Genomic DNA, 24,712 nt, shown 5'->3' on the forward strand with positions numbered 1-24,712 from the left:
GTGCCAGTTCATGCATTACAACCCCTTGCATTATAACGATGCCTTTTTATTTATGAATTGTAGTTGCTTTTATCTGTGTGCTGTAACACGCTGAAGATGTTTTCACACGCAGGATTCTTATTTGCAGGGGCTCATTGTCATAGCTTTTTCACTCAGTGAGTTGATTGCACAAAAATAGATGGTGGTTATGTTCCTTTGGTGGACCATTGACACTCAAACAAAGATAAACAATGGTGATTGCTTGTGTGGCATCCTTATGCAGTAAACTGCAAAGTAGCAGATATTCTCATTTTAAGCCATGCAGGACAGCACAAGACATATGTTTTTCATGGTAATTGCATTGCAAGTGCTCAAGTCACTTTCTGTTTCCATTCTTGCCATTATGGAATTTGAAACATGACAAAATGAAACTAATTACATTATCTCGTCACGCACTTGGGGGAGCAGATAGCTTTTACACACACTGTGAGATACACCAGGGATTGCTTGACACAAACTCTAGACCACTGTTTTCAGGAGTGTGAAGGATCAGTACTCTTGACTGCTCCTGGGCTTAAAAGTAGTCTTCACACACAACCAAAATTACTAAATAAAATAATGCAGTGCTAATGCTGGTAAGGCTGTGACAGTGGATATCAGTCATTCAGCCCCCATTATGATGATCAGATTCCATTTAAGTCAAATTTAGTTTGCAGTTTCCATCAATCAATACATATTTAATTAAACATTTAAAAAATGATAAATGTATATATATTTTTTGAGATTAAGGTCTGAAATGTGGCAGATTTTCAGATGTAATCTCACAAAGTACATTTAGGCAAATCTCGTAAGATTTTTTTAGCTGTTAATATTTGTTGGATGGATGGATCTGTGGATAGATTGATAGAGCGATGAAAAACCTTGCTTGTGAACCTGACTGATGTAACAAAGCTGAATAGTCAGGACGACCAGAATCAGTACTCTTTTCACATTCAGGGAATCTGTCTTTGACTGCACCTTACCAAGTGAAATCTTAATTGAGATTGTTGTTCGGATTATGTTAACAGAATTTAGCATGTGTGCAAACCAGCAAAAAAGGCTCTTAGGCTGTGTTTACACGAAATATAAAATTGGCCCAAATCTGCTCTTTTTCATTGTGTGTGTTATCCGTGTGAGTGCGTGAATGGCAAAACTGAATCTGACATTTTCGAAATTTATGTGACTTTTACATCAGTCCAACTTGACATTCTTTACAAATGCATGCTAAGGAGAAAAGGAAATGGATGAGGGAGTGGTGGGTTAGTAAGGTTACAGACTTATATAAAATATATAAATATTTGGGGTGATGTTCAAAACTAAATTCAACCTAACTTAGAAGGCACAAATCGCAACCGCTTCGTGTTTGAGGACATTTGTAAAGAAATGGCTGAACGCAGCCATAAGAGGGCGCTGACGCAGTGTCAAAGGAAAATAAAAAGCTCAAAATCTTGAAAAAGATTCGAATAATGTGGCCTTTTAACAGCTGTGTCAGCCACTGGACCTATGTAATAGCTCCTGTGATGCTGATGAAGATGAAACCCCACGTAAAATATTGCTCTTTTCGGTGTCCGTTTAAGAGTGTGAACAGCCTATAAAAATACCAAGAAATTCCTGCCACTTTGCGTGCTGTGTAAACATAGCCGTATTGACTAAAATAGCTAAAGACAAAAGAAAAATGTCTAGAAATAAGTTCAATAATATCAAAATAATAATACCAAAATCTCAAAGTGAGAAAGATTAAAACATATATTGATATGATTTAAGATCGCATACAGACAGACACACATTCGTAAATCAACACACGTAAATAATAAATATCTACATGACAGATGATGTAATGATGTCCAAAATAGAATAATATTGTGTAACATATGCTTAAAATAGATCATTCATTATCCAGCTTTGTAGATCATCACTTCACGGCTGAAAGGAATGATTCACTGAGAGTGATTCAGGTGTACTGGCAGGACTTCAGTCTGATGCGTCAGCTTAATGTGTGAATCGTTACATCGCTGCTTGCTGGCCAGGCTTCTCCTCAGAGTTCTATTTTCCAACCCAAGACAACTCTTACCGCTAGTTAGAGCTAGAGGTCTGGACTGCTGTCTGATGACGTTGCTTATTGCCATCAAAGCAATTAGGTAAAGACCTTTCAGGGCAACAGAACTGATGGATGGCTGTTCTTGGCTTGTATGCACTTTTTATCATTGGTGTTGTTGTTTTCATTGGGTTGGGATCAACGGGTGCAAGTAGATTTGCACCCTGGCTGTATCCTGCGCCTTTGGGCTGAATGTCAAATGGCTTCCTGGGGTTATTAATCCGGGACTAAGCCTTAATTCTGCACACTCCCAGTGGAAATGCTGCCAGTCCCATTTTCCCTTGCTGCGTAAATCCCCCCCATATGCTTTTGGAGCTGCAGCAATTCGTGAACTTAACACGAAAAAACAAATGTAGGCTGATCCAGTGACTAATGTAACAAAAGTTGGCTTATTATATTAATAGCATGAGTGACGCGTGGTATTTGATTCTCGTGAATAAACAGGAACATACGTAAAAACCCTTTGACAAGAAGTGTGGGCACAGTAATGTGCTGAATTTTAGATAGAGAACTGTCAAATGTCTCTGCCCTGAATAACTGTGGATTTTTGCTATTTCTTCCTTCCTCTCATGAGCCCCCTCCCACACACACACACACACACACACACACACACACACACACACAGTTAGCTGATGTGACCTGTCACGTATAGCCAGCCAGCTCAGTGCAGTGATGGCGTAACGCTGCCAGAGGGACAAGATGATAAAATCAGCGTTTGCTCTGTTTAAACTTCCCCTGACGGGGGCATTCCTGCTACTGAAGATTTGAGCCTCAGAGACACATGGCGGAGTAATAGAGAGGGAATAGTCAGGAACAAGATGGGCCTATGCTGTTTGCCACCACAAGACACTGAACTGAACACTGAACCGCAGTGTGTTTTGTGATGTTCTGTTTGATATATTTAGCATGGAGCACAGGCAGCGACCTAAACCAGCCTATAGTATGTGTGTATTTACTGTATGCATTTCACATTCTCCAGCTGTTCCATCTGTGCTCAGGCCAGGTCGCTAACCTTGGCCATGGGCTTCATGAGGCATTTGCTAACAAAGGATGAGCTTACTGGGTCACACACAGCGCTGTCTGACCCAGAGAACTGTTTTACTTCCACTACAGAAAGTCTCCCCGACTACATGTGCAGCAGTGTGGTCAGTGATCTGGAAAGAAAACGGGACTGGACTGATTTTTGTCATAAGGTCAACTTGTCAGCCTCTCGTCTGCCAAAAATTCTTGCTGGCCTAGTTTCATATCAGATGATGCTCTTGTGTTTTCTTAATTAGTGCGAGAGAAATCGCTCCAGTTTTGTGGATTATTATTCAGGCTATGTGGATATGGGAGTACAGAATGTCGTATTTAGAGCAAGGACACAATGCGACGCTGGCTGGAGTCAGTTACTAGTCAGTTACAGAGCTAGGTGTTTTGAGGATGCTTTTGGGTTGCCAAGTTGCCAATCATAGGTCTGACAACCTGTCCTTCACAGTGAGCACTTAAGGGACTGTTCATTAGGGCTAGGTTCATGATGGGATATATTATTATGCTGCTACATTTCAACAATTTTTTCACCCTACAGTGTGAGATCTAGAAACCTGACTGTTTTTTTAAGTGCATTAAATCATATGTTGTCTCAATTTGTCAACTGTAGCGTTAAAGTTTCTAATGAAATACACTTAATGGACAAAAGTTTTGGGACATCTGCTTATTCATTGTTTCCTCTGAAATCAAAAGTATTAAATCAAGGGTTTATCTTGCTTTTGTTGCTGTCTCTACTTTCCAGGGAAAACCTTATACTAGATCATTTGGATCATTGCTGTGAGAATTTGATTGCATTGAGCAACAAGAGATTTATTTAGGTCAGGATGTTGGGTGATCTCCATCTCACCTTATCCCCAACTCCCCAACTCATCCCAAAAGTACTGGCTGGAGCACTATCACTCCAGAGAACACACTTTGTAGCTCAATGCAGTGGGGCTTGATTCTCCCCTAGCCCACCTAATGCCTGGTATTAGGTATGGTGCCAATAGGTTTATGTTTCTCTGCTCCCATTCTATTAGACAAGCTGTGTGTAGATTTGCACATCTGTGTCAGAAATTAGTGCTACTTAAAGTAGCTGAGTGCATTAATTAGAAGGGGTGTCCACAAACCTTTAGACATATGGTAAAGCTTGGCGAACTGTTTTCATAGTTGTATGATTTGTGCTATGATTTTATTTTCTATCATTTCTAGTCCATTAGCCTACTCCACTTGGTTGTAATGCACTTTTGCAGACAAGGAAAAAAAGGCACACTGTACTCTTGCTGGTGAAACAGAGTAGCTGTTTGCAAGTTGATTTTATTTCTAATCAGCTGTAACTCCAAAGTAAAGACCTGGCATTGGCAAGACCCTGATGACACACATCTGCCACCAATTTTTGCATAAAAATCCATACTGTGTTTTTGAGAATTGATACAGTAATGCGGAACATAATATTGTGATGCTTCAGTATATTAATACTTTTATATTTCCTGAGGCAGAAGTGTGTTACCATGCATAGATTTGGCTGCATGAGCAAACATGACAAACATCACCAAAATTCTGCATGCGCAAATAAAATTACAAGCTATATGGCCCATACTCTTCCAGCAGTGCATTGCAGTCTGGAATGGGTCATAAATCATATAAATATTATTCAGTATAAAAGAGCACTTTCATTAAAGACGTAAAATGACACGCCAGCTTCTTTCCACGCTGCTTTGTAGTATTCCAGCCTCAGCAGTGTACTGATCTCTCTTCTCTTTTCCACTGTCATTCTGTAGTCACCCCTGACCTGTCTCCAGAGAGCCCCCTACTCGGCACCCTACCGCTCCCTCCGGCCCGCTCTCGCGCGGCTGGCCCCAGCGGAGCCGGCGCTGCCCCTCCACACCCGGCGCCGCTTGTAAGGGCCCACCGCAAGCGCAGCGGAGAGGCCGGCTGCAGCAGCCCCCCAGCCCACGGCGCCATGGAGGTTGGCATGCGAGTTGTGCGTGGCGTCGATTGGAAATGGGGCAACCAGGATGACGGCGAGGGCCACGTGGGCACGGTGGTGGAGGTGGGGCGCCAGGGCAGCACCACCACGCCCGACAAGACTGTTGTGGTGCAGTGGGACAGCGGCACGCGCACTAACTACCGCACGGGCTATCAGGGTGCGTTCGACCTGCTGCTCTATGACAACGCACAGATAGGTGAGTGCCTCCGAGATAGGGGCTAAAAAAACTTTTTTTGACGTATAATGATAGTGGAACCTTCTTTTTAAAAAAAATATTATTTTCTTAAAGCTTTTATTTACAAAACATTTCCCATTAATATGAACTAGACAAGGATCCACTTAAGCATCCAGAGGTTTTTAAAATTGTACATGACTACATAATTCCATATAGAACCATTGACTATTGCCATTCGCTGAATGCTTTCTTTTCTCACGATACAGAGAATTCAGATCTTGCATAAGTAATGTCTAAAATCAATATGACCAGGGTACATAAGTATCCTTGCTCTCTCTGGGTGGGTAAGATGCCCTCCCTCTGCCCTCACCAACCCAGTGTGATGCCAGCAATTGCGGGCATCTGTTGGATGACATGACAGAACTGTCGGTTCAGCTTTTCAAGCTGTTCAAAAAGATGCGCTTAGGGTCTCTGTTAGCCTTTGAAAGAACTTGAAAGAACTTGCCAGTTGTAGGAACAGGATCTATTACTTGGTTTAGCTGATTACGTGTCCTGTTTATTTTGTTCTTAGGCACACACAAACACGCCAGTCCTTTCTTATACGGAAGAAATGCCACCACTCATAGCCTGCAGGGACTTGGAATGTTCTCTATTTTGTTAATCCTGGTCTATGTGATCATACCTGCTGTCTCTCGCTCCCTCCAGTGGAGCAGGTCTGTACTGTGTATGCACTCGTGAGTTATGTTTGCCCACAGCAGCAGGTTAACTTGCCTGGTGCATTTAAAATCCCTAAGCTGTAAAGACTCTCTCTCTCTTTGCACCCCTTTCTGTCTCCCTCTAACTCTATCACAGTCTAAGCAGTTTAGCCACAGAGACCCTGTCTGTATTTATGCCCAAGTAAAAACGCTTATTTCTAAACGGAGATGCCTGTTCCCCCCCCGCATCATTAAAAGCAGCATTCTTCTGCCTCAAATGATATGCTTCAGATTAATGGAGCGAAAGAGCATGGGAAAGAGTGAGAGAGTGAGGGAGCGGGAGAGTTTTGAGAAGCAACACATTCCTAAAGGGCAACAGCTCTGTAAAGGGAACACTCATTAGCCAGCTTCTTTAAATGAATGCAGCACTGTTTGAGCTCTGACTGTTTCCAGTCCTTTCGCCTCATGGGCTCGTCACAACCGAGAGCAGCTCTTTTCTCCTCCAATATCCGAGAATAACTAGTCCCTGTGCACTCGTCTTACTTGGTTGTGTCTTTAAAATGAGGCCAGTTGTAGATTTTAGCCACCTTTTAAGTATCTACAGAAAGTCTGTGCAATTCTTTGATTTATTAGAATCCTCAGATTTAGTTTTCCGGGTCTTGTTTAAGAGCACGACAGGGGAGCAGACCCTAGGTCATTAATTACATTTTGCTTTATGTCCCTTAACTGGGCAGTTACTGTAGATGAGGACCACTTCGGTCCAGATAGGGTTACAGTGGTATGAGATTTTCACGGTATAGCTGTCTCAGAAAACCGGATTGGTTGGTGCTATCACAGTAAACAGTGTTTCACATTTCTTCCTTTTGTTGTTGTTGTTGTTCTTCTTCTTCTTCTCCTTCTTCTTCTTCTTATTATAATACACTGACCCTTAAATAAATTAAAATAGGGTATTGTTTTACAAAAGCTTTACTATACTTAAAACGTAAAACAGTAAAAATGCAACCTTAGGTCCAGGCTGTAGCTACAAAAATGGAATGATCTCTGTACTCAGTAAATGAACAACTGAAATCTGCTTTGTAATTTGTACTGACTTCAGCACTTCAATGAAAAAAGGAAGTGTGTTGAGTTTCAAAATTACAGCTTCAGAAAACAGTTGGCTTTACTTTAGGCATACTCAATATACAGTCATGTACAAAAGTCAGGACATCCCATGAAAACCTTTTTAAGCATATGGATATTTGATCTTTGTTTAGGCAATATTGGGAGGTGGAGGTTATATAACTGAACGTATAAAACTAAAAAAAATGGAGTGCAAAAAACTTTCTCTTAGTTGATGTCAGAGACTGGTAGATCATTATAGGAAAAGTCTAACTGAAGTTATTTCAGCCAAGGAGGGGAAATACCAGCTTATAGGGCATAGGGTATCCTAACAGTTTCCTCACAGGAAAATAGTATTTTTATTCATTATATTTTACAGATGATTTTTATTGGTTTAGTTTTATTACCTTCATCTTCCAATATTGCTCAAATGATAATTTAAGTGTAAGTATGTTTAAAAAAGACAGGATTTGGTGTCCTAATTAGTTTGTACAATATGCAAATAAACAATTTCTGATTATGATTAACCTGACCAGTCACAGATGTTATTTGTGATTATATAATCCATATTTTGCGAGCTGCTGCAGCATTGCACGAGGTCATAGGATGTGGGCCTTCCTAATTCAACAATTGCAGCTGTGGAACCCTATTTTTATTCATGTATTTATTTATTTATTTATTTATTTTTAAAGTCATTCATTGTTTTGTTGAAATTTTCCCCATTTTCTCCAAATTTGGTACTGGCAGTTAACCCGTTCGTAACTCCCCCTAGCACTAGCAGAGCCTCCAACATTCCAATGCCTGTGATAGCCAGTATCGCTTAACCGGATTGGGGGCAGAGAGCGCCATCTACCCATCCGGAGAGAGGGTGGCCAATTTGTCTCTCTCTTGCTCATTGAATGAGTGATGCAGGTTGTAGCCAATGACAAAGGAGAGAGAGTTACAACAATAAATGAGCAGCTTGTTGAACACTGGGAAAATGGCAAGGGCTGCTTAAAATGTAAGGACCAGAATTTCCTGTGTGTGCATGAGAAGTGCACTTTCAGCTCTATGTAACGTGACGATAACACACAGGTGTTTTTGGCTCATTTCTATTGTGGTCTTCCCTACTGCTAGGTGTCCGCCACTCAAACATCATCTGTGACAGCTGTAAGAAGCATGGCATTATGGGAATGCGTTGGAAATGTAAGGTGTGTTTCGACTACGACCTGTGCACACACTGCTACATGAACAACAAACACGACCTCTCGCATGCCTTTGAGCGCTACGAGACTGCGCACTCGCAGCCGTGAGTATACCAAGTCTCTTCTCTTTTCACTGCCTTATCCCCAACTTTCTCTCTTCCTCTCTCTCTCACTCTCTCTCTCGCTCTCTAGACGAGATTCCATTTAAACGTTTTGCAAATGTTATGGGCAGTTATGAAATTTAGAGAAAATGCTAAATAAGTTGTGTTTCCATCCACAACAGTTGTGCGAAGAAACTTTAGATGACATAGGCTACCGCAACTACATTTTAATGGCTGTGGTGTTTGCAGTTGTGAGCCTCCCCAACAGCATCCACCATACGTGTGGGAGTGCAAACACACCAGACAATTCTAGGAGAGCAGTACAGAGCCATGTTTTAGAGGAACTTTGATTTAGCATTTTGGTCATGATGGGAACATCCGTATGGCCAGTCGATTATCTGGTCACCGGCCACTTATTATTATTATTATTATATATTATTATTATTATTAAGTGCCAGCTAATAAGAAAATCATGTGATCAAGTTGTACGAAAGAAAAATCTGACTCTCTCTCTCACTCGCTCTGTCGCTCTCTCTCTTCTGAATCACTCTTCCGCATGGCTAAACACTAACCCTCTCTTTTCCCGCCAGCTCTGTCTGAATGTCAGGTTGTTCTTCTCGTTCTCCCATTGAACATAACACGTTATTATATAAATTGTGCGTAAATCAGACACTGTTTTTAAGCACCATATGAAGGCTACGTGATGCTCTAGGGTTGGCCCACATCTTAGAATGCAAAAAAAGCACAGTGTATTTACAGCAGGGGTTCTTCAGTCTTGCCCAGCACAAACATACTCATTTAATGTATCAAAGCACTCTGCGGACTGAAAAGTTTGAAGTGAAGATCCAGTTACTTTATTCCAAAGGGATATAGCTTTTTTGTTTTTTTTTATCAGATAGTGTAATTGAATATAGGTCAACTGTGAAGGCCTTTTTTCTTTGTAATTTTAAATTAATGATGACCTTATGCTCAAGCACCTCACACACAGAAATGCCACCAGGTGCTCCGGAGCACAGTGTAATTAAATGTGAGGGGCATTTTATAAATACGAAGTAATGCCCACCTTGTACTTTCAGCAAAAGTGTTTACCCAAGGTGTACAAATAACCACCTGGGCTGACCAGTCAGCTGTGAACACCACACAGGTGTGACTGAATTCCTTGAGAGGGAAAAGAAATCACAGCATGTAATGTATGTCCTGCACTGTTTGTGTTCTGCACTATAGCAGGAATCAATGTCTGAGATGGCTGTCTAAGAGTTGATTCAGTAGTTTTATTGGCCAGCTCATAGAGCAAAGGTAATAACACTTTGATTAATACATCTATGATTATAAGATTTATTACAGCTGTGGAGGTATTTGGAGTTTAGTTGAAGTACATGAAAAGGGTACAATGTGTGGTAGAACCTAATGGCTTCAAAGTTTTTCTCAGCAGGACATTTTAGGACAGGTTACGGCTGCATAGAGTGCAGTAAAAAAGTGCTGCCTGTCAGGACACTGACCCTATATCTTAAAGCACAACCAAGTAATGCAAAAAAGAAACCCTGAGGGAACAAAACACTGCATAATGATAGATATTTTATGTATTTATGCTGCCAAGAGAGGTGCAGCCATCTATTGAAAGGATGGTAGCAATCAGTTTTTTTTTTCCCATACAGGGCAATTGGGTATTGAATATCATTTCTTGTACGACCGTAATATCAAATGTAGCAGTAACGTCCACAGTTCAAAGTGGTGGCAAGACAAAAAAAAGTGAAGGTAAAAGTTTACATACTGTAATGTAAAAAACACTATGCCTCTTTTAATTGTGTGGTTTTACATATCGGGACATAAAAAAACATGAATCAGTACCTTGTAGAACCACCTTTAGCAGAAATAACTTGAAGTTGAAGTAATGTTTTATGTATTACCTTTTTTGTATTTTTCTGAATGAATTTTGGCCCACTCTTCTCTTATTTCTGCACAGCTCTCTTAAAGTACTGACATCATTTCATTTGGGTTGAAGTCTGGACTATGACTGGGCCATTGCAACAATTCTTTTCTTTTTTTTGCTGGTGCGTTTGGGATCATTGTCCTGTTGCATGACCCCATTTCGGCCAAGCTTTAGCTATTGGATAGATGGCCTCACATTTGACTCCAGAATACTGGAATACAGAGGAGTTCATGGTGGACTTAGTGACTGGAAGGTCCCAGGTCCTGTGGCTGCAAAACAAGCCCAAATCATCTACTTTCCACCACTGTTTCTGACAATTGGTCGGAGGTGTTTATGCTGATATTCAGGGTTTTTTTTTGTTTTTACCAAACATGGTGCTGTACAGTATGGCCGATCATCTCCACTTTGGTCTTGTCTGTCCAAAGGACATTGTTCCAGAAGTCTTGTGGTTTGTTCAGATTCCACTTTGCAAACCGTAGCCATGTTGCCATGTTCTTTTTAGAAAGAAGAGGCCTGGCAACCCTTGTACTGTCATGTACTTGAAACATTTAACATGCTAACTGAGGCCCTTAAGAGAATATGTAGGAGATGTAGGAGTTGTTGTTTTTTTTGCAATTTCTCTGCACATTGCACGATCTGACCTTGGGGTGAATTTGCTGGGACATTCACTCCTGGGAAGATTGGCAACTGTGTTGAAAGTTTTTCACTTCTGAGTAATCTTTCTCACTGTATAATAATGGACTTCATATTTTTTGGAAACAGCTGTATAACCCTTCCCATAACCCTTTCCAGATTGATGGGAAGCAGCAGTTGCTTCTCTAAGACCATTGCTGATGTCTTTCCTCCTTGGCATTGTGTTAACCCAAACCTGAATGGTCCAGACCATTTAGGTGTGGGTTAACACAGCTTTTATAGAGGTGGTCCCACTTGCTGATGATCAGTTAATCAAGGGCATTTAATTAGCAGCACCTAGCTGCTACTTACCCTTTTAATTCCACTAAGGGTAATTTATTACAAACTGCTTCTGAAGTTTGGCCTAGTTTTTGTTAAATAATTAATGGCAGTGGAATTTGTCATGTGTTGTTCATCTTGTTGTTCAGGTTGAATTTTTCTTATTTTAAGACCTGCTAAATGCCAGGTGGTGTTTTGTCATGTCCTGATATGTAAAACCATATAATTAAAATAGGGCTGCACAATAGTGGAAAAATCTGGCATTGCAATATTTTATTTACGTTTTTTTTTTTTTTTTTTTTTACAATGCTCTGAACACCTTTGTTCACCTCACCTGCAGTTGTTCCTGTGTACCTGTGATGCTCAATCCAAGTACATCTAAATGTGCTTTAAAATGTATTGAGTCAACTTAGTATAAATGCAAGTTTACATGCATCAAGCCTGTGTGACCTAACGAATTTGAAAACCTTTTTGAGAAGGTGAACATTAATTTCCAGGCCCTCTCATGTGATTGATTTGTTATTTTTGTTTGTTTATGAAGCACTCACACCACATGTGACAAATAATATGCGGTATTGTTTTCTTTTAATTAAAGATTTTTTGCTTCAGCAACAGCTTTACACTAGATGTTGGAACATTGGAAAGCTTGCTTTAAGGAATCGATTCTGCCACAAGCAAATTAGCGAGTTCATGTCATGATCATGATCAGGTCATGATGTCATGATATTGGGGGTTACTTGTGCCACCTCGGTCCAGAGAGTGCAGTTCCACTGCCTCTACAGCCCAGTGCTGAGGGCTTTCTACCCCTCTAGCCATCGCTGCAATCAGAGCATGGTGACCTTACTGCAGAGCATTCCATTCGATTGCCAGTGCTTTTCTATGGAGATTACACAAGCAGTGTGCACAATTGATTGCCTGTGTCAGCTTGTCTGCCAGATGTCTGGATACTTTTGACCATCAAGACTTTTCACAATTGCAGAATTGGAGTCAGACGATATGTTAAGTTTTAGTCTGTTGCAGTGCAGTTAATATTTTGAACCGATCCTGGTGGCAGATCCGTTTATTGATTGATTTTGGACTGCTGACAAACCTGTCATGTTGTCCTCGCTGCCTTACCCTCTTCCTCATCTCTCTCCGTGTAAATAATGTGATGGCTGCTTGTTTCCATCAAGCAACAACAAAACACTCAACCCTATCTATAAACAAGATCATGGAACACAATTCCATTACCGAACAAAGCTGCTGTTAAGCCTGTCTTTGTCACAGCTAGTTTGCGTGCCGGTTGTGTGTTGTGTTGTGGTGAGCTCGTATTATCTCTTACAGTAAACAGGCCGTTTGTTCCACGCTTGCTGGCCAGCTCCACAGTACAGCCATATTTGGCTATATGATCTGACAAGATTAACTTAAAAAAAAGCTGCAACAGGAACTGCTGCTACAGTTCTTTCTCAATATCTGCCTGTTAAAGCTTTTTTTACACTGCTATTTTCATTCCTTTATCTTATACAATGGCTCTTCATGTTCCCTCTCAAACTCTCTCCCTCTGTTATCACCTTTTTTTGTATTCATGCACTGATAAATGGCAGTGATTGTGCTCGCCAGGGGAAGGCTGGACATGTTGTAAATGGAAATTCACACTTGCGTGTGTAGAACAGTTGGGTTTTTATTTTTTCATGAATACAGCAGTGTAGGTGTGAGGAGAAAGCATAGAAGAGAGGACTTTAATGGCCTTCTTTATTTGTAGTTCGGACTGTCCTTCACTTAATGTCTCTCTCTCTCTGGCTCTGAGTCTTTGTTCTTTGCCTGGATTTTAATCAGTTTATCCTTTTTCAAGTTGGCTTAACAGTAATGAGCAGAGGATTAGGTTTATCTCGGTACAAAATAATACAGGTGTTGCGTTACTCTTTTTTGTGTAAAGAGTTTATGATGAGCTGTGGGTGCAGTGTGGTTAATCAATCAGGAGAAATGGAAGGAAGGACAACCAGTGAACCAGCGACGGGGTCATGAGCACCCAAGGCTTATTGATGCGCGTGAGAAGCATCAGGTCTAATCCCACAGAAGAGCCACTGTAACACAAACTGCTGAAAAAAAGTTAATGCTTGCTATGACAGAACAGTGCATTGCAGCTTGCTCTGTATGGGGCTGCATAGCTGCAGACTGATCAAAGTGCCCATGCTGACCCTTGTCTACAGCTGAAAGCCTCAACAACAGGCACATGAGCATCAGAACTTCACCGTAGAATGATAGAATAGAATAGATCTTTATTGTTATTGTCTTGAATTGAACTCAGTGAAATGCTATTTTATGCTTTTATTTATTTTTTATTTATTTCAGTAAAATTGGCTGATGGCTAATGTCTTCCTTTCTTTTTATTTTAAACCCAGAGATCACAATGTGGTGTACATATGCACATGAAACACATTCGCTCCAGTACTTCCAGTTCCAGTACTTTCTGCAAAATAATATTTTAGCACTTTAATGGGCAAAAGCACCATTTTAACATTCTGAACTTAAAAATCTGTTGCCTTTTAAAATCAAATAAAAAAGGCCACATCCAAAATAAGCAGCAACTGCATCATAGAACTGCCCAAATCAAAGCAATCAGTTGGCAAATTCCCATTCCCATTCCCAAAATCTATGATATCCGACAAACTGACAAATTGGAATGGAGTCTGCTTAATTGTTTAAGAAAACATGCTCCATGACAGTCCTCAAAGATATATATAAGAAATATTTTTACTGTATTTTTCTTCTAAGAAAAACAGCTGTTTGCAATAATTTTTTCTATGTCTTTGCTTTCACTAGACATAACTGTCTTGATTTTGGCAGTTGGACAAAGAAGAAAGTAAAATAAACGATGCTGTTTCTCTCTTTCTGCAGTATGAAGTCAAAAATTTGTATCATGTTGTGAAATGCTACACCCCTACCCCAGTTGTTTCGTTCTTTCTTCAGCAAAGGCAGTGCGCCTGGGGTCACTGTCTAACAAGAGTTGTACGAGACAGCAGTTATGAAATTGATGAAAGCTTTCCACGCCCTGATTCGCAATACACCACGGCCTTGAAAAATGTCCCATTGCTGAGCATGAAATTGAAGAACATCATGTGAGAGTCCCAGTCACCCTCTCTCTTCATTTCTGCTTGTTACCCTACACAACACACAGCTAGGGTAAAGGAGCACTACTTTTATACACTCACCAAGGAAGGTTTTTAAGGAAGACCTGTACACCACCTCATTTAGACAATTATCCAATCAGCCGATTGTGTGGCAGCAGCCTAAAGTAGTGTTCACACCAGTCCTCAGAATTGGGGAAATATTGTCATCTCTGTGATTTTAGCATGGTTATTGTTGCCAGACGGGCAAGTTTGAGTGTTTCTATAACTGCTGATCTCCTGGGATTTTCATGAACAGAAGTCTCTAAGTATACTCAGAATGGTGTAGTAAACATCCAGTTTACTACACCAAGCAGTGGTTCTGTAGACGGAAAGCCTTGTTGAAAAGGGAGGCCAACAGACAATGGCCAGACTGGTTTGAGCTGACAATGGTTTCATTGTTGTGAGCACAACACATAACGTGTCCAACCTTGAGGCAGATGAGCTACAACAGCAAAATATCATGACAGGTTCCAGAACAGAAAGCTGAGGCTGCAGTGGGCACAGGATCACCAAGACTGGACAGTTGAAGACTGGAAAAAAGGAGGCTGGTCTGATGAATCTCGATTACTGCTGAGGCACAAAGATGGTAGGGTTCGAATGTGGAACCAACAGGTGCTGGTGGTGTAATGATGTGGGGACATCTTGGGACATTTTAGGCCCATTAATACCAGCCTTTAGTTTACCCATCTTCTAATGGCTACTTTTAGCTAAAGGAGGCTCAGCTACTTAGTATTAGTATTAACTTGATGCTAACCACATACATAATAGGTTGTGTGTAACTATCGTTTGCTTATAAACTATTTGATGTCCCTTTGGGTGAGCTTTTTGGACTTGCTTGGACTTGGGTGAGCACTTTTGAATTTGCTGTTGTGAGTACTCTTCAAATAATACATTCACACAGTCATTTGATTAATAGACCCCTTGCTGGAGAACAAGAGGTGTTTTATAGGGTTATAGTAGAGGAGTTTCTAGAATTCATGTGGAATTAATATTGTATTATAAATATATTTGATAAACAAAATGCAGGCCAGTCAGTAACCATGTCTTGTGTACTGAGGTATATTGACTATACAGTACAGATTACATTATCCTACAGTCATGCTTGACTGGTCATGATCATAATTCGTGACCGTATCAGTTCCTTTTTGTGCAAGTATGAAGAAAAGAATGGAACATGAATGGCCTGTCTACACTGTGCTTTGTGGCAGCTATACTTGAACTCTCCACAACTGTGCAAAGCCACACAGCCTATCCCCCTAACCCTAGTACTGAGACAACCGATGAGAGCAGTGGTCATTAATATAACACACAAAGATGAATCATGGGATTAACCCTCTGGAGGCTTCTTTTTTGTTTTGTTTTGTATATTTTCTTAAATTTGCCTTTAAAGGCACTTGCATATAATGTGGTATCCTCATGTTTCATATCGAGATGTTCAGAACAGATCCCAGCTCTCTCTCAGCTCTCCCAAGTGACCTAGGGCACTGTGTGAAGAGATGCTCTGACCCTAAAACTGAAACATTGAAGTCTGATTTTAGAAATTCTTAGAATATTTCCTGCAAGAACATGTCTTTACTCATGTGGACAAATTGTTTTGAAGCTTGAAATGAATTTACCACAGTATTAGGTTCACAAAAGCAGTGGAATGTATGAATAAAATGGTATATCAGCATGACGGGCAAAAGACAGAAGTTGTTTCAGGGTGTCCATTGGTCAGTTTCACACAAACTTGTAGATGATTGCATGAATCCACCAATTACAAATGAGAGTTAGGGTTGAGTGTCTCGACCCTCAATTCCGGATGTGAGTCACATACCATCTGGCAATGAGATGCAATGGAAACGGCAGACTCTACAGATTCAGGAAATGTTTTAACCATATTTTATAATACTATAATAATATATGATGTTATCGCAGAGATATGAATGAAAACATCTAGAAACATTGCATTTAATGCATCAGCACATTACTTTTTCATTTGCGTTTGTAAAGGGTTAAATACCGAATTAAAGTGTTATTGATTTGATACTATTCACTGGTATCTTTTAAAGATCACATGGAACTACAATAAATGGTAAACAGCTCTGCTTTAATAGATTTCTAATGCTATTGAGAAAAGCTGAGAAAAGTTCTATGAGAAGAAGCTGAGTTCCATAAAATGAGAAGTCTGTCTGGCTGTCTAATGTCTAGTGAATGCCTTGACTCCAAGAACCAATTGACTCGTCCTTATCTGTGTCGTTAGCAAACTTGCAAAGGAGTGAAGAATGATATGGAAAACTTTTTGTTAGAAATTCAGTTAGCCACGTTATCAAGGATTCCAAACCTCACTTAAGAGAAACTTTTATCGTGCTGTCAGGAATGCGGATGAGATTGACTGGGCACTCATGCTAATTGTCTGTCTTTGGTGCGTGTCCATCTTTGATAAAGTTAGACGGTAATGGGGGTAATTTTGGGAGAAGGGCACAGATTGCTACATTAGTCTGTTGTTTCCGATTTACTTTGTGCTTTCTTGAGGGAGTGGGCAGCCAGCAAAAAAGGTTTTGGGGAGGTTGTGCCTAAAATTAAATTTTCATGCGAATCTCACTTACCTCGCCTTGCACTTGCATACACCTGAAGCTCAGCAGGGAGCTCTGGTCTTAAAGCTCTTTTTTGGGACATTCAACCACTAATGCGTTCTGAGCCATTCTTCCATATGTTGTAGAACTAGTACTACCTTTTCAGGTAACGTTCACTGTTATTCAGAGTGTGAGCGAATTCAAACTTGCTGTTGTGTTCAACGAAGCAAATGAGCTTTTGTGGAGCTTTGGCGGAAAGCACAAGAACATTTTGTGTGCCTTGTTGCAAATACAGAAGCTGAAGCTTGCATGGTGCTTTTATATTGGGCCATGTATGAATCTTGTATGTATGTACTTTCTATGTTTATCACTTTGCATGGGCACATATGTTCTTTGAGGTAAGTGTGTGCGTGTGTGTGTTTGTGTGTTGGGTTTGCAGCATATGGCCACCCATATGTTACTAAAGGAAGATAACAAAACAACCCCCAGCTTGCTAATCGGCTCGGAAACGCAACTAGCTAGCTACTCACGTTTTCTAGCTGCTAATCCCTGTCGTGTGATAACCAGCCAAAATCCATTCCTTTCCATTATGGCTGGCGTTTAATGTCCTGTAGTGGTCTTTCCGTTCATGTTACAGTAATAGTGCTGACCACCTGCTAAACATATCTAGGGGGGAGAAACCTCATGTAACCTCATTGCATCATGCCCTTACTGTCCCATGTTTGGCTAGGCAGTTGATGGTTTATTTTTTATATAAGTGTCTGCACAGCTATGCTCCTTTTTATTATGAATTACAGCTGTAATAATGTAAGGTTGTTGTTCAATGGTCTTTTATTGTATATACCAGTTTCACCCCCCCCCCCCCCCCCCCCAAAAAAAAAAAAAAAAAAAAAGAATCAATCTCAAGGCTGTTTGTTTTTTACTTTTGTAACTTTTAGTGCCTTTTTAAGTGGCTTTTAGTGCCTTAAACTACACTGCATGTTAGGAGGAGAAGCGTCATCACCTCCTGGCAAATCCATATTTAATGTAGTCTGAATTGTACTTACTGGTTACCTTTTGACTTTTTGCATTTTCTGAAGATCAGTTTTTTTCTTTTAAGAAACTTTTACATTACTATTACAGTGTCTTATTTTTTGTCTGTAATATAAAGGTTTTTTGTGCCCCACTATGGACTGTTCACTCATATGAACTACATAGCCTTAAAAACTAATGAACATTTAAACAAATAGTTCAGTAAAAACAGACACAAAACAAAAACTAAAATGTATCGCTGACCTCAGATGTGGTTATTGAGCCAAGACATGTTTAATATCTGGAGTGTGCCTCTTTAGTTTATAATGGGAGATGCTAGGCTAACATTGCTAACAAGCTCTGGTCTAAGATCATCACAAAAAAAACACACGCATGTCCAAATAACCATTATAACAAACTAGAACCTCAGTCCATTTTGAAAACGAAATAGTGCTACAAAGCAGAATGTTCTTTGGGTGATGTAGCTGTGGTCAGTTTTAGCTTGTTTAAATGTTGTCTCTCCATACCATTTTACTAAATCACTGTTTTTAACTTATTCGTGTAGCTTTTTAGTAGAATTTTGAAGTAATTAAAATAAGTTCAAAGATGAATTTGGTGACAGTCTAATATTTATTAGCAATGTTAGCCTAGCATCTCTTATTCTAAACTAAAGAAGCACACATCAGATACTGAACAGATCCAGTGCCTGATAAATCATATTAATTAGATAAAAAAAAGACTTTTAACATGCCACTGGTGTTGACATGCCTATTTCAAGTTTAAATTCTGTGAATAAGGTAAATAATAAAGAGTTAAAAAATGTGTGTTGATTGAATATTTGTTTTGGCCGTGTTGTTTGTTGTATGCATTGCAGGTGTTGTTTGTAGTGCGTTGCCACATGTTTTTAATGGTGACTGGAGATAGCCTCTGTGGACAACAGTAGATGTAAATCTGGAGTGGTCAACAGGTTAACAAAGGACTGACCCTGATCTGGCCACCATGTGACTCGGTTAGATAGGGGAACTGTGTACCATTATTTCAGTATTGGCCTTTGTAATGCACCAATTTTAAATTGTCCTGAAGGGTCTTGTCTGTTTATTTATTTATTTATATATTTATTTATATTTTTTTTTTTGGGGGGGGGGGTACTTTTATTTGGACATCACATTTATACATTTGGTTAAAATAAATGCAGGCCAATCTATAGTCATGTCGTTTACCTAGTTTATCCAGTAAATTCTTCATTAAATGTGATCTGCTGGTGAAACTGAACATACAGTGGCTGGAATAAGTGTATTTATAATTGTAACGTGTTTATGTTGTGTAATCTTTTTGAATGAGGCACAGTTCATGACCTGTTTAGTGCTACAGAGAGGTTGGAATAGTGAACAGGAAATATGACCGTAATTGGTGCATAAAACCACACAGATGTCAAGTAAACCACAAAGTAACCCACAGGGGACATATACAAGAGAAATAGGATGACGGTGCTTTAAATATTCGTTTAGATCCTCTTTCTTTTTTAGGTGCTAAATTCACGCAGGAACTTCCAGGTCACAAATGGCATGAATATATGGTGTACTGGTGTACTTTTTTTCTTCTTTTTTTTCTTTTATCTACTGTAGTAGGGGTAGGCAGGACACAAACTAACATGTTTTAGGTCTTCTAAATAGTATTCACTGTATTTTTAATCATTATTATATTATATTTTTTAAAAAGCACCTTGTTTTCTGCACCTACCGCTTATGAAGATTTCAGCACTACACTAAATGTTTGCAAATAGGGCTGCATGATATTGGGAAAACAGACATTGCAATCTAAATTTTTTTCTGCAATATATGTTTTGGCATATTTAAAAATGCAGGAATTTTCACCAGATTTCACAAGAAGTCAGTGGGATCTGTTGATTAAAAAAACCAAAAAACTTCCAAACAATGAACTTCAGGATATGAACTTCACTTGTTGTTTCTCTTTGGGGCTTAGTCGTTACGCTGTGTTAAAACTAACCCCGCAGTCTGGAGGCCATACTTTAGCCTGTTTAGCTCTCACTTTGTTGGTTATGTGCTGTATTACACCCACTGAGGTTGATTACAGTAATATTGTTGTGAATTCTGTAAGGTGTAAACACAGCTCTGTAAACAAAAAAATAATATATATATATATATATATATATATATATATATATATATAAACAAAATGTTATAAATCGTGCAAAATATATGTATGAACATGATCTAAATTCACTCAAGTTCTCCAGTTTAAGTGTACCCTGCACTCTTTGTGATTTCATTTAGGTCGGCGCTGTTGATGTAGGGTCATCACAGTTAAGACCCTATCCTCATTGACGGGACCCAGAAATGGTGTATATTTAAACACGTATTCTCATTGGACCGTTATGCAGAAGGGGTTTTAGAAGACATTCGGTATGTCCCATGTGTTATATGTTGCTGAACATGTGTTTACGTGGGTTTAAGAGGTTACCGGGGTCTTCACTCATGCTTGACGTTTGTTAGCTTCCAATACAGATTTATTTATGAGCGCAATTGGTGGAATAGCCAGACTGATATTAAATCACACACAAACACAAAGCAGATGTATTGTCTGGTTTCGTGCGCTATAGCGATCCAAGGCTTGTTGCCATCTGCGGCTTAATTTTAACTCTTGACCTATTTTTCACTCACACCCACACAAGCACACATGGTGTCTAGGGGATTACACCTGGCCTTTGCTCTCGTACATGTACCTTGGCTGGGCAGGTTGGCCAGGCTAGAGATTTACTGTTATTCTCCTCTAAGCCTTCAAGAGTTACAGGTGTTGTTGCATGCTAGGTAGGCTCCTCTGTTCGTTTGGCTTTCCTGGACAGGTCAGACTCACTGGAAAATCAGAAATAGATGCAAACTGGCAAGTCGTGTTACCCTTTCCCTCCGCAAAAGGGATGAGCTTTGGAAATGTTCGGATTGATATGACGTTTGACCGATACCTTGGATACCTAGGGTGGAAAACCCGTAGCTGAAAAGCAAGCCTTAATGCCGACACTGTGGAGAAAGAATGGGAATAGGCAGCTCTTTTGCACCGAGATCAGACCAAATCTTTACAATAAGGTATGTATTAGCTCTCACGTCTAACATGTGGAGGGGTGTTTTAGCAAGGCTGTTTCGCAATTGCCTGGAAGAGCCAGCTACCAATTCAGCATTTGTTGCCATAAAGTAGTCTGTCCGTCAGTACTCGTATTGTGAGACTCATATTGTGGCATGTGTTTCCAATCGAGATGTGTGATGCTTTGTTTAAGATCTGTCTAATATTCGTCCTGATTGTGGAACAGACCTGCACACAGTATTGTACACACGTACACCAAAATGAGACACATATGAGAAACATAAGACTTGTGTTTCACTCGGAGAAACAGTAAAGCATATGTTTGCCATATCCATTTGGCAAGAGCTGCTCCGATACAAGAGGCCTTTTTTCTGTTTCAGCTGTCAGTTAATGTCTCTTTTGCATTTCTTTAGCTGCCCTGTTTATTTGCACCCTTTAATCATGACTGCTTATTCTCTTACTTGGTATAATTTATAATGGAATCAGCAGCTTTGACATGTTTGTTTGATTTGAAAAAATTGGTGCCGTTATTTCTCGCATTATGGGAGCCAAAGTTTCCACTTACTGCCATCTGCATCAGCTTTTCCAAATGGTTTTAGCTAAGAGTTGGTAGATGTTGGCTTGTCATGCCACATCTTTCTATGTCTGTAATAACAGATATTTGTTCCTACTTCATACAAAATGTAAGCTAACTTTCAGTGTATCTGAAATACCAGCTATACGTCGTATTGACTTTTTTGGTCATTTTTATTTTTTTTTTACTCTTCTTCATGTAAGAGCATCATTTTGTAAGGTTTATATGTATGTCATGTGATGAGTGTCTCTGCGGCACAATTTTGTAATACCTTACCATTCCCAAAGGAATATTTCAGTAAATAGGTTTTGTGCAGTCGGCCAAAAAAAAAGAAAAAGAAAAAAAACAACATTAAAACCACAGGCCTTGTGTACTCTGGAGGTATCTTGTGGTATCTGGCACCAAAATGTTAGCAGCAGGTACCTTGACGTCTTGTAAGTTGTGAGGTGGGGCCTCCAAGGATCGTAGCAATGAGCTTTGGGCACCCATGACTGTGTTTGTCATTCTGATTGTAATTCTTTGGACCACATTTGATAGGTACTGACCACTGTACACTGAACACCCCACAAGTAGAAGTAGAAGATAAAGATGGATTTTTTTGAGATTGTCTGACCTAGTCGATACGCCATCACAATCTGGCCCTTGTCAAAGTAGCTCAGAATCATACGCTTGCCCGTTTTTCCTGCTTACAACACATCACCTTCAAGAAAGAACTGCCTAATATTCCACCCCTAGTCACTGTAACAAGATATCATCAGTGTAATTCACCTCACTTGTCAGTGGTTTTAATGTTGTGGCTGATCTATACCCTGCATATTTAAAGTGCAGTACTTGCTAAAATGCATATTATTCAGACCACACAGAGTGTTTCAAATGTCTTTCCCTTCTCCTGAACTCAGAGTGAGCTTGGCGCCGAGGCAGAACCTCTCTCGGATCATTCTTAAGGGAATCTTCCAGGGCGTGAAGGTGGTCCGCGGACCCGACTGGGACTGGGGCAATCAAGACGGTAGGTGGAGGCGTCACGACCCATCGGGTGCACATTAATTCACACGCTCAGGACTGTTCTGAAATGCGTTCATGATAAATGAAGTCTTTTCTCACGCTGCTGAAGCTAATGGCGTAGCGCTGGCGCAGTAGATTGAATGGCGTGTAGTGCTGTCTCATTACATACTAAGCAAGCTTAAGGTTTGAATGTGTTTTCTTGTGGTCAGGCCAGGACTCCTAATTAGCCTTTGAAGTGACTAGTGGCGTCTGCTCAACAGATGTCTTCCCAAAAAGGCACGTCCTTATGTTAGTGGAGCTTGTGTACTTCTAACAGGCGTTTGCCTTTGGTGTCACAGTAAAGGCTGAAATAGCATCTAAATCCAGCCCTCTGTAAACCACACTAGAATGGAAGTTGGGGAGAATTACTGTCACATTGTCACTTGACACCGTTTTCCCAAAGGGGAAATAGTTTAGATGTAGTTCCCATGCTAAATGTTTATATACTGCAGGGAACAAATAGCACATCGCTGGCTGTTTTTCATGGATATTGCTAGATATTGTGTAGCGTCAGAAATGCTGGATGATGTGACATTAGTTCCTCCTTCTACAGTTGAAACATTGTCTCTGCAGCCTTTAACATTTGAGCTTGATCTCTCTGCAATTTGTCTTGTGAAGTGGTTCTTTTAAGTGTTTTTCACCCTGAGTAATGTCTTTGATGCTGAATGAGTCAAAATGTCCATGATGTGTTTTTTGAAATTCCTTCCTGGGGACTGTTGGTGATAATTGATCTACCCCGCAGAGTGTGAAGAATCTGTGTTTCTTATCCTCTAAAACTGCTTTCTCTCAAAGAACAGAACATTCTTTGTCTTATATTTTTGCTAGTTTCTTCTGCTGTGTCCTGAAGCTCTAAAGTGTTTTGAAATGCATTCTGTGTATTAGTAGCTTGTAATGTGGTGATCTGATATTTAGTATTTTCTATTGTGTCGTTCCATATATATTGTGCTTGTGGATTTTATGTAGTAGTGATAGTTGTGGTTGTTGGACAGTGTGTGATTTTTATGTGGTGTGTTTTATTTGTGATTTACGTTCAAATTGTTTTGTAGTATTTTGGAAGAACTTCTTCAGAGGCTTGTTCATCTCTTGTTTACTTGTTGTTTTTTTTGTCACACATCTAATGTTATGCTGAGATCCCTGCACTCTCCTGTATGTGCATCTGTGTTGTTGTTCGTGAGCAGGAGGAGAGGGGAAGATTGGGAAGGTGGTCGACATTCGGGGCTGGGACCAGGAGTCGGGACGCAGCGTGGCTAGCGTCACCTGGTCAAACGGCACCACTAACGTCTACAGAATGGGTCACAAGGGCAAGGTGGATCTCAAATACGTGTCTGATGGACAAGGAGGCTACTACTATAAGGAGCACCTTCCCAAGCTAGGTGGGAATTCGACAGGAATGAAGAACAGTTTGAGCTCTTTGTAATCTGTGATTTACCTTATGGTTCTATGTTACGGTTGAAATTTCTTATAATTTAAGGTTAAAGAGCTCCTTTTAGTTGTTGGTCCTGGAAAATACTTGAAGGGCAAGTTTTTACTTTGTCGGAGAGTGTACTGAAGGTACTCTGCGTGTATTCAGGTGAACATGCGGAACTGCAGCGGCAGGAGAGCGCTGATGGCCACACATTTCAGCAAGGCGATAAGGTCAAATGTCTGCTGGAGGTGGACATCCTCAGGCAGATGCAGGAGGGCCATGGAGGCTGGAACCCTAAAATGGCAGAGGTGAGGGTCTTTAACAAGAAAGTGTTTTTGATTCATTCATTTTCCAACAGATATACATCAGAAATATTGGATATTGACTTTTTTCCCCACAATCCCCATATTGGGACATCCCTAGATACAGCCTTTGCTATTTAGTCATTCAAGAAGACCCACAGAAACCTGTGAAACCTAGAATCTAAAGCAGAAGTGCCCACCTCCTGTTCTTGGAGATCTACCACCCGGGAGAGCGGTGTTCCAGCACACCTGGCTCCAATTCTTAGACGCTGATGAAAGATTTGATTTAAATAGATCAGGTGTGTTAGATTAGGGTTGAAACTAAACTCTGCAG

At 40.2% G+C, this 24,712-nt stretch overlaps 1 protein-coding gene across 3 annotated transcripts in view; it reads left to right on the top strand.

Moving 5' to 3' along the window:
* The window catches only part of mib2 (MIB E3 ubiquitin protein ligase 2), a 72,677-nt gene that overhangs the window by 16,679 nt on the left and 31,286 nt on the right, over nucleotides 1-24,712 (top strand). For all 3 annotated transcript variants that reach the window (XM_072682199.1, XM_072682197.1, XM_072682198.1), the window contains exons 2-6: nucleotides 4,903-5,307; nucleotides 8,196-8,367; nucleotides 22,530-22,636; nucleotides 23,850-24,044; nucleotides 24,242-24,384. In XM_072682199.1, the coding sequence (XP_072538300.1) occupies nucleotides 5,085-5,307; nucleotides 8,196-8,367; nucleotides 22,530-22,636; nucleotides 23,850-24,044; nucleotides 24,242-24,384 (840 nt within the window). In that variant the 5' untranslated portion in view covers nucleotides 4,903-5,084. The remainder of the gene's footprint in view (nucleotides 1-4,902; nucleotides 5,308-8,195; nucleotides 8,368-22,529; nucleotides 22,637-23,849; nucleotides 24,045-24,241; nucleotides 24,385-24,712) is intronic.

Source organism: Salminus brasiliensis, chromosome 6, assembly GCF_030463535.1.
Source record: "Salminus brasiliensis chromosome 6, fSalBra1.hap2, whole genome shotgun sequence".
Lineage (NCBI taxonomy): Eukaryota > Metazoa > Chordata > Actinopteri > Characiformes > Bryconidae > Salminus > Salminus brasiliensis.